The sequence below is a fragment of the Ptychodera flava genome (assembly GCF_041260155.1).
Source record: "Ptychodera flava strain L36383 chromosome 3 unlocalized genomic scaffold, AS_Pfla_20210202 Scaffold_26__1_contigs__length_13983176_pilon, whole genome shotgun sequence".
Lineage (NCBI taxonomy): Eukaryota > Metazoa > Hemichordata > Enteropneusta > Ptychoderidae > Ptychodera > Ptychodera flava.
In genome coordinates, this window is record NW_027248280.1 from 12,110,796 (window position 1) to 12,119,984 (window position 9,189).

The following is a 9,189-nucleotide window of genomic DNA, read 5'->3' on the forward strand; positions in this document are numbered from 1 at the left end:
TCAACCGGACTGACTCTCGGCGTTTTATTACAGTGAAACATTGTATTTTTTCAGCAAGGTAAAGAATATTTTGAAGGCAGAGAGATATCATCGTCCCCTCCATGCTAACCCGTTGCCGTGTATGATGCCGTCCGGGAAATTAAGTGCCAAAATACGGTGAATTATTTCAGAAACACTTGGTGTGTTATTCAATGGCACAAAATGTACCGTGTTGATTGAATTGCACTTGCCTGTGCAAAATCAACACTTTTCTTCAAGTCTATTTTGTAGCTCAGAGAAGTGTCAATTCAGAGAGAAGTGTCAACTGAGAAGTTTCATTTAGCTGAGACAAAAGAGAAAGCGGGATTAAAGTTTCATTTAGAAATGTTTAGCATTTTCTGGTTGACAATATTCAGTGTTGTATCGTGTCAAACTTGTTGATAGAGTAGACTGCACTCGCAATGCTACAGACTGCATGCTGAAGGAACTGTTGTCGTGATTGCTGACATCGAGAGGAGAAGAAAGTGTTTTTTTAAAGAATTTACTTGTTTCTTCATAAAGTTCCCAATTTAAAGTAAACACCTAAAAGAAAACTGATGGTGTGCATGTAGTGCAGTGTTATGCTTGTTGTCAGTGACATGCTGAAACGACTGCAGTGATCGTGATGAGACAGTGTATGGGAAACGTTTGCCGCGCGCTGTAATCTAACACCAACCAAAGACGAAGACTCAATTTGTTTACTTTTCTAATGATAAGCAACATGTAGACTCGTCGAGCTCTGCAAGGCAAACCGGACACTCAATCAAATTCCACTGTAGTGATATCTGTCGAGAACATTTCTCCATGACCCAGCCTCTCCTTCCAACCCTGGTAACGACTGCAGAAAACTACCGTGTGACATCATCATCACCACTGTTGATCCTCATCTTTTCTGTCGCTGGTGCCATTGCGTACATGAACAACGATATCATTCTCATCGTCACTATCTTCTCTTTCATAATAAGTATTGCTAGTAGTAGCAGCTACTTGTAGTTTTTTGCCTTGCTTCATCTATTTGATGTTTATTTGTACTGTTAGAGTATTTATTTTCTTTTTATTTAATATGTATCAGAGTAAAATATATATATAATCAACTACTCATTATGTCATTGAGGACAGAGTAAGACAAAGAAAAAACATTTTGAGCACCCCCTTATAACTTTCAATTTTTGAATGACCCCCAGGTTGTAAATACTGACGGTTCCCTTACTTGCTGCCAAAGGCTATCGCGTTCACTGCATTTGACAGCCTACCATACATTGCCAAACTATGTTGCTTCGATTTCGCAATCACCTTGCCGCTAAAGCGACAATCAGCTGAAATTTATTACTTCAAGTTACTCAATTTTGATAGCTATTTGCCTACAGAAGTGAGCCAAGTGTATATAGTGTCGTCTTGATTTTACATCGGTACCCGGAGTTCTGAGTGACCAACTGCAGGGTGCGCATCGGTGCACTGCCGACTGCAGTTTGAATAATCCGTATATAACGCACACTGTACCAGAATAGAATGTCAGCCTCCTCTGCCAAAGTTCTGTATCCTCTGAAACACAGTAGCAGTATGTATTTTAACGGAGAAGAACAAAATAAACCATTCGCAGGTCATTCAGCCGGCGACCATGGGCGATTACCCAGGCAGTGTGGCGTGGCATGGCAAGGCCCAAGGAATGTTGCAGGCTCGTTGATGTCATCAGTATCGGCGTTCTCGATCACGTGCACAGCCTACAAGTTGTCAACAAACCCGCGCGGCAATCCAACTCGATCGGGCAATATTTAGCGTTTGTATGTCACTACAGGAGCACAAATTTGGCTTATTTCTTCACTGAAAAACATTTCACGATGGATGTAAGAGAATAATATGTAATTTCGAACATAAAAAAAAGGTTAAAAGTTACAAATACTGGGGCCTTAACTCACCGGACTTTTCGGTTGTCGTTCCGGATATCGACGGAATGCCTACTCCTTCAAGCTTCACATGTTGGTCAAAGTTACATTACAATCGATTTTGTAAGAAGGATTTGTTTTGGATGCTGGTTTTATAGACCATGAGGAAAGTCCTTAGAAAACAACTCGAGGGTTGATCCCAGAAGTAAGCTCAGCTGCAGTGATTTTTGTTCACTCTTCTGTGTTGATAGACTCCTCCCTTATGTGCTCAGTTTAAGCGAGCAGATCGTACATACAGAGACATCGCTATCTGTGCTCGTCTCAGACTGATTTGATGAGACTTTGAGCTCGTCCTTTTGTAGCAAGGCAGGATGTGATTACAGGTTTGAGTATATTAACATTACATCAACGTCAAAGGAGACCGTTATTTGAAAGGTTAATTGGTTTAAGGCACTAACTTTGACGAAGTTTATTTTGTCCCAATGGTTTCCGTGTAAGAGCCATGGTTAAAATATGCGGCAGTACTTTCGGTATGCTGACATACTGCCAAGGTGTTACACTGTGCTTATTGGTATACTGAGACATATTGTGAAAAGATATAACAGAGATAGGAGACTGTGACACAAGCAGTGCGAAGGGCACAAAGTTGCAAAGTGTAATCCAAAGAAATATTTGTGTTGCAATCTGAGAAATTTGTGATATCAGCCATGTAGATTTGAAAGAAATATTGCAGTCGTTTCGATATGTTGACATACTGCCAAGTGTTACAATGTGCTTGTTATACTGAGATATATTGTCAAAAGATATGACAGAGATAGGAAACTGACACAGACAGTGCAAAAGGTACAAAGTTGCTAGAACAGCAATTTTTGTGGCTTTACTAAGCAAACAAATTTGCAGACTGCAAAATGTGTAACTGTAGCATAAAGTGTAATCCTTGGCAGAATATGGTCATGTTGGTTCATAGGTGCAATGCAGTGAGCTCACGGTCACAATGGAAAGTGACTGGCTCAACAATGCACAATACTTTGGTTAGAATGTCTTCTGGAGTGTTTGACTGAAACTCCTCACTGGAAACATTCAGCAGTTTCATCAAGATATCTGTATCAACATAAATTAGTTTGTCAGCTGAATCGGTACTGATTAACAAAGAGGTTGTCATCTTAAAGGCACATAAATGTCGGGGAAAAGACATTTCACAACGAGTGCAGTGTAGAATCTTTGGGCAGTCATCAGAAATTGGGATGTGAAAATTGCAACGGCGGCAGAGGTATTTCTGGTTGATATTTTCACAGCCAACGATTTTACCTGTTACAGATATGTCAGCATACTGAGCACTCAGTTCTGGCAAATCAGTGAGGTCATCAATACTATTGACGGTGGTGTCTTTCGTTGTGTTCAAGCACTTGCCCGGGTAGGCATCTTTAACGCGAACAGCAGTGAATGCATATGATTTACCAAGCTCTGCAGTGGTAGCTTCTTCCCACAGTGTAAGTTTAATATCAGCAGTCATGTCCTGTAAAACAACAAGTTTTTGCTTTAGTTGTTTTGATCCCATAGGTACAGTGTGACAGTCCTTGATGATTTTAGCAATCTTGCCTTGAACACTAACAATGTTATTAGACTCGATAGAGCTAATGTCGTGGATGTTTTCAGCGTGGACAATCTTTGTAGCTGCAGATTGGTAATCGATGGGCACATCACATGGGGAGACTTTTGTCTTCTTTGTAAGCTTGATTTCCAATGGACTGGTGCTTTTAGTATCCGGAAATTTTCGCTTCTGAGTAACAAAGGTGCTTATTGTACAAGTCTTTGTAGGACTGTCTACCACCCTTTGAAGTTCTTGATGCTTTTCTGGTGAAAATGATACACTTCTTACAACTCCTGTGTTGTCACACATGTGACAAGTGAAATATTTGTAATCTCCCTAATTCTGCTTTACGGGTGAGAGGTTTTGGACGACAATCTTGAGCTGCTTGTGCTCCTCTGCAGTCTCTTGAAGGTCAGCAATATGTATGGCATCTGTAACAATATAAATGAATAATTCAGAAAAGCACTTCATACTATCTGCAATGTGTATAGAGACAAATGAATTAATTGTCTTTCTCCTAAGTAGTTATTTCTGTCATGATTTGGAAATTTTTTGACCCAAATGGGAAATGTACTGCCAAAGATAGAATCTTGCATACAACATCACTATTTGATTAGTCTTACTAATATCATTCCTAGGAACTTTCATATTTAAGTTAAAGCAATTTGGCAAGCCCCTTCAGAGGAAATGACTATGTTTGACCAAGAATGAGAGATGCCTCAGAAATACAACTTTAACCGCATTTGAACAAATGTGACTAAAGTAATGTCTAGGAACCTGTAGGTAGTGGTTTAAGGGGATGAGTTTTTATGTGTTTAGCCTAACTGGAGAAACTTACCCAAAAATGCAATCTTGCCTTTATCAGCAATACTTGATTATATCTTACAGAGATGGTATCTATTTTCGATACACAAATATCAGTAATCAGCAAGCCATATCACTGAGTGTTTAGCAATATACCAAGGCAGTCTGCTAAATGAACTTGTGCTTTGCCAAGAGTAAACATTACCCAGACACAAGCACACTAGAGTACTGGGACCAAAAGTGATACTTGGGATAAACTTTAAATTCTGGGGATGATCAAGGAATAGTTAAGTTGGAAAAAGGAATGGAAAAAATCATTTTACACCACAATGTATTGTACTGAATTTGTGCTTTTTCCATTTGACAACAATGCCAATTATCAAACTCACCTTTGGAAGCCATTTTGTGCTGTAAGCAATATATTTTTCTACGAGATCAAACTTTGAAATCTGCAAAGGAAAATATGCAAAAGCTACTTTAGCAAACTTTGAAAAATTAGTTTTTTAACATGTGGCATACTGAGAAAATCATCATGTACATCTGTTTTTGATCGTCTTTGACTTAAAAGGACAAATTATCCTACTATGTAAAGATGGAAACAGTTGTGAGACTCAAAAAAATTTACAAGTTTAATTTCCCTAAACCAAAGTTAGAATTGCCTGTGAGAGTGAGACAATATACCCAAGTCGCGGTGCTGACACAAGTATACAGTGACAGCATGTTAGCACTTGGAAAAGCAATGCTTGCATCGGTCGAGGAACTGATACGAGATGACAACATGTTAAAGTGATAATATGAACAGTTCTAAAGGTCTGTAAGAAATTAAGCAAGCTAGTGTCAATCGGGGACTCAATTATAAAGTACAACGTAGCTGCAATGATTGTGTTGTGAGAGATCGGTCGCTGAATTTTACATTGAACGCGAACCCTATGCAGCTACAAGGCCCTATGCCATTGGCGATTGGTGAATCAAATTGTCCCGAAACCATTTGGTTTTGCCACAAAACCAGGGATCAACAGTGCGTTCGCCTACTTTGGGTAGGGTTCACGTTCAATGTAAAATTCAGCGAGCAACCTCTCGCTACAATCATTGCAGCTAAGTACGCAACGTAACGATACATAGATATAACAGAATAAAACTAAAAGCCAGCAGTCCAGGGAATTTCGGTACACAGATTACAAATACCTACATGTACGGTAAAAAACGCAACAGATACATGTGAGGCGACAACGCATGAAAATCTATATCAGACAAGGGAGACATTGGACCTAGGCTGTTGAACTTGAAAACCGAGGCCACATGGCAACCCACTCAGCTCTGGACAATCAACAAAGAAAGCCTGCAGTGTTCTGCCCAGAAATTTCTGAAACAGGGGTAATTTGCATGACAATAACTATGTAAATTTTGTTAATTATGCAATACACACATCATTCCATAGCATCAGAAAAAATGCCATATATTACATCCATATTTTCATTCAAGGTCTTCCAGTTCTCTCTACAATAACATTCAAAGTCAGACGTTTTTATGTGATCCTCTGTTACTTTAAGTTTGTCTGTCGCCAGATTGCTAAAACCATGGACGTCTTGGTTCAAGTTCACACGGGACTGAATTTTGCCTTTACACAGTTACAAATCGGAGTCAGCAGAGCATGCCTGCAGAAAAATATGTTGACTTTGAAACTCAATTCATAATAACAAAGAGAAGCCCGAAAATATTGATACCAGGTACTTTCAAGAAAAGATTTGAAATTGCATCGACTTCTACTTCTACTTCGACAAACGTACGAATCTTCGACAACAGCGCGGCGTCGGCCGCCATGCATAGTATAAACGCACATTTGAACACACGCAACCTTTGAACATATTCTGTACAGTACGTACACAGCTGCTGTATTCAGATGATGACACGAATTTGAGTCCATGCAGTGCCTTTTTATTTCATTTCATGATGCTTGAATATTGTAAAACGGGTCATGGGTTTTGAAACTGGATCAAGTGCAATTGTTTCTCAAGTCAATCGAACGAATCCATGCAAGTTACGAATGGGTGACACGAGGTGGCACTCATGACTTTAACATGATGTTGACGTACACAGATCTCGAAATGGCTAACTCGGACACGCAATGATCTGAACACGCGGCAGTACCATACATTTTTGCATTTGATGTTTGTCTCAACCAATCGTAAGATTTCAGCCACTTCTGATCGAAATCACTTTTCCCGACTTCAGTTAAACAGTTGCCACCTCTCTCTATCCACTAGTATAAATGCTTTGAATGAGTGCCCGCTGGCAAAGATGTAACACCGAGCCTTTCGTTGACTAGACTCCATGTCCGTTGCATAAAATGGCCGTTGTCTGTACGATCGGCAGCATAACACATTTCATTTTTTGAATTTAAGTTTCATCCGTCTTAGCCAATGTTCATTTGCACTACGGCCGGCCCAGTTATTCTCCTCGGCACAGACAAGCGCAACACTGGGTGCAATGCACCCGATAACCCTGCATCATTCAACTCATTGTGCGTAAAACACCTAAAGTGAGGCTAAAGCATCGACATGAAAGGAGAATCCTAGTCTAACCATTTCACACATTTTGGCTATGGAATAAAACTTTTAATAATCTGGCATGTCGTGTTATCGCCACATTAGAACCGTTTCACACATGATACGCTCGCTGAAATAAAAGTGACAAAATCACCGCCGAGAAACAAAGACTTCAGCCAAATTTAGAAAGAGTATCAGCGGACATGAAACAGGATCGGCATGAGAGATGGGGCGAAAAAAATAAAGGATCGGGGCCGATCCTGTTAAACGGCCTTGGGAGAACACTGCAGCCTCGTATATGTATACAAATATATTCGGGAAAACTTATAATAAAGTTATAAAACCCACCTTCAAAATGCGATCGCTCTCCGTCGCTCTCCGAGACGTAACAATATCTAAGCCGACAATCACGCTATGCTTGAATCATCGCAAAGCAAAAATTCAACATGTGCGCAAGGACCAGTCCACAGTGACCAGTCTAAACCAGTATGGAAGAGGTATGACGTAACAGTATAGCGCCACGTACGGCGGGTATTAAGAGAAAAATAAAAAGCAAAAAGCAACATAAAACAAAGCAAAAGAAAGCTAGAATTATTAATAATGAACGCAATTTGATATTAGTGCAATGCAAACTGAAAAAAATATCAATAAACAGACGAGAAATGCTCGTTGAACCCGTCCGAGCTGACTGATGACGTCATAAGCGTGCCGCAATGCATTCTGGGTAATCAAGGTAAAAATTGTGTATAGCATGGTCTATGGTAGTAATACCGGAAGTAGAGAAAGAAAGAAAGAAAGAAAGAAAGAAAGAAAGTGAGCAAAAACTAACAGTTCCAGAGCTGGTCTCTGGAACTAAAATATGCTACACCACCTCCACAGCACATCACTATTAACATGACACTCACACCACAATGACCTCACATTATCTGCACATACTTACAACTACAACACACTCAACACCACCACACAACTATAAACATGACATTCACCCATCAAACCCCCATTCAATCAAACAACAAAACTATCACACACATTCCCCTCACAAACAGACACACTACCATATGTCACGAACAAATAACTCACTTTTACAACAAATAACTAATAAACTTCAACTTTTGTCTCTCAGCAGCATAATTGTGACAGATACGACATCTACCAGCACAACCTTGCCACCGACAACATTACAGTCTGATCAACCGTGCAGGCAGCCATAATCAACAACACCATCATGGACATTACAGCTGTCAACAATCCTAACGCAAATTAAAAGATACCAACCTCAACAACACGACCACAGCTACAGTCTGGTCATGTTCCTGCGTCTGTTCGTCCGTCCGTCCGTAGATGCAGATACCTCAGAGATGCCTGGAGTGATTTCATTCAAACATAATTTTATTCAAAGTTGGTACAAGAACATTGAACTATGTCATGCATATCCACATTGATTTGTTATGTGATATGATCCAATATGGCCGTCATGCGGCCATATTACATTTTTTTTCATGTATGGAGCCATAACTCATGCACATCTCAACAAATTTTATTCAAAGTTGGTACAAGGATATTGAACTATGTCATACATATACAACTCAATTTGCTTCACAATGTGATCCAATATGGCTGCATGGCAGCCATTTTATTACACATTTTTCATGTCCTTAGCCATAACTCAGGCACGTCTCAACTGATTTTATTCAAAGTTGGTACAAGGATATTGACTTGTGTCATAAATATGCATGTCAATTGGTTTTAAAATCCGATGCAATATGGCTGCTTTGTGGCAATTTTGTTGTGATTTTGTCATGTCCTGATCGAGCCATAATTTGGATATGTATCAACTGGTTTTTTTTCAAAGTTTGTACAAGGACATTGACCTATCATGTCATAAATATGCATGTCTATTAACAGTCCAATTCAATATAATGGCTGCCGGGTGGCCATTTTGTTACGATTTTTTCATGTACAGTTGAGCTATAACTCAGACATATTTCCGCATTCAAAGTTGGCACATTGACCTATGTCATACATAAGCACATCAATTTGTTGAACAGCATGTAGCAGTATCATGTCAATTATTGAATTTTTGTAATTAGTCTGATATGTCAATACTGCGTCAAGTTTCATGAAACTTGATACTGATGTTAAGCTCATATTGCTTTAACGACAAATAAGACATTCATCAGTGTCAAGTTAATTAGTTTGTAATTGCATATGTAATGAACTTACCTAATTAGAGTGATATATCCAAAATCTCTCAGTGTAAGGATAGGATGCAAAAATGTTTGGCAGCATCCTGTCGATAAAGAACTAATTGATTCATTTAATGACCTTTTGTAATTAGTATGGC

The 9,189-nt window shown here is 39.3% G+C and overlaps 1 protein-coding gene across 1 annotated transcript; it reads right to left on the bottom strand.

Annotated features, from left to right (window-relative positions):
• Positions 1-1,861: 1,861 nt before the first annotated feature.
• Positions 1,862-7,604, bottom strand: LOC139126125 (uncharacterized). The gene is made up of 3 exons (XM_070692175.1): positions 7,191-7,604; positions 4,686-4,745; positions 1,862-3,923 (listed from the first exon to the last, which is right to left on the bottom strand). Exon 3 carries the CDS (start codon positions 3,799-3,801, stop codon positions 2,863-2,865), a length of 939 nt encoding a protein of 312 aa, XP_070548276.1. The 5' UTR covers positions 3,802-3,923; positions 4,686-4,745; positions 7,191-7,604; the 3' UTR covers positions 1,862-2,862.
• Between the last annotated feature and the right edge of the window lie 1,585 nt (positions 7,605-9,189).

Excerpts from the sequence above, each read along its gene's own strand:
- LOC139126125 (XM_070692175.1), bottom strand. The coding sequence starts at position 3,801 with ATGTGTGACAACACAGGAGTTGTAAGAAGTGTATCATTTTCACCAGAA.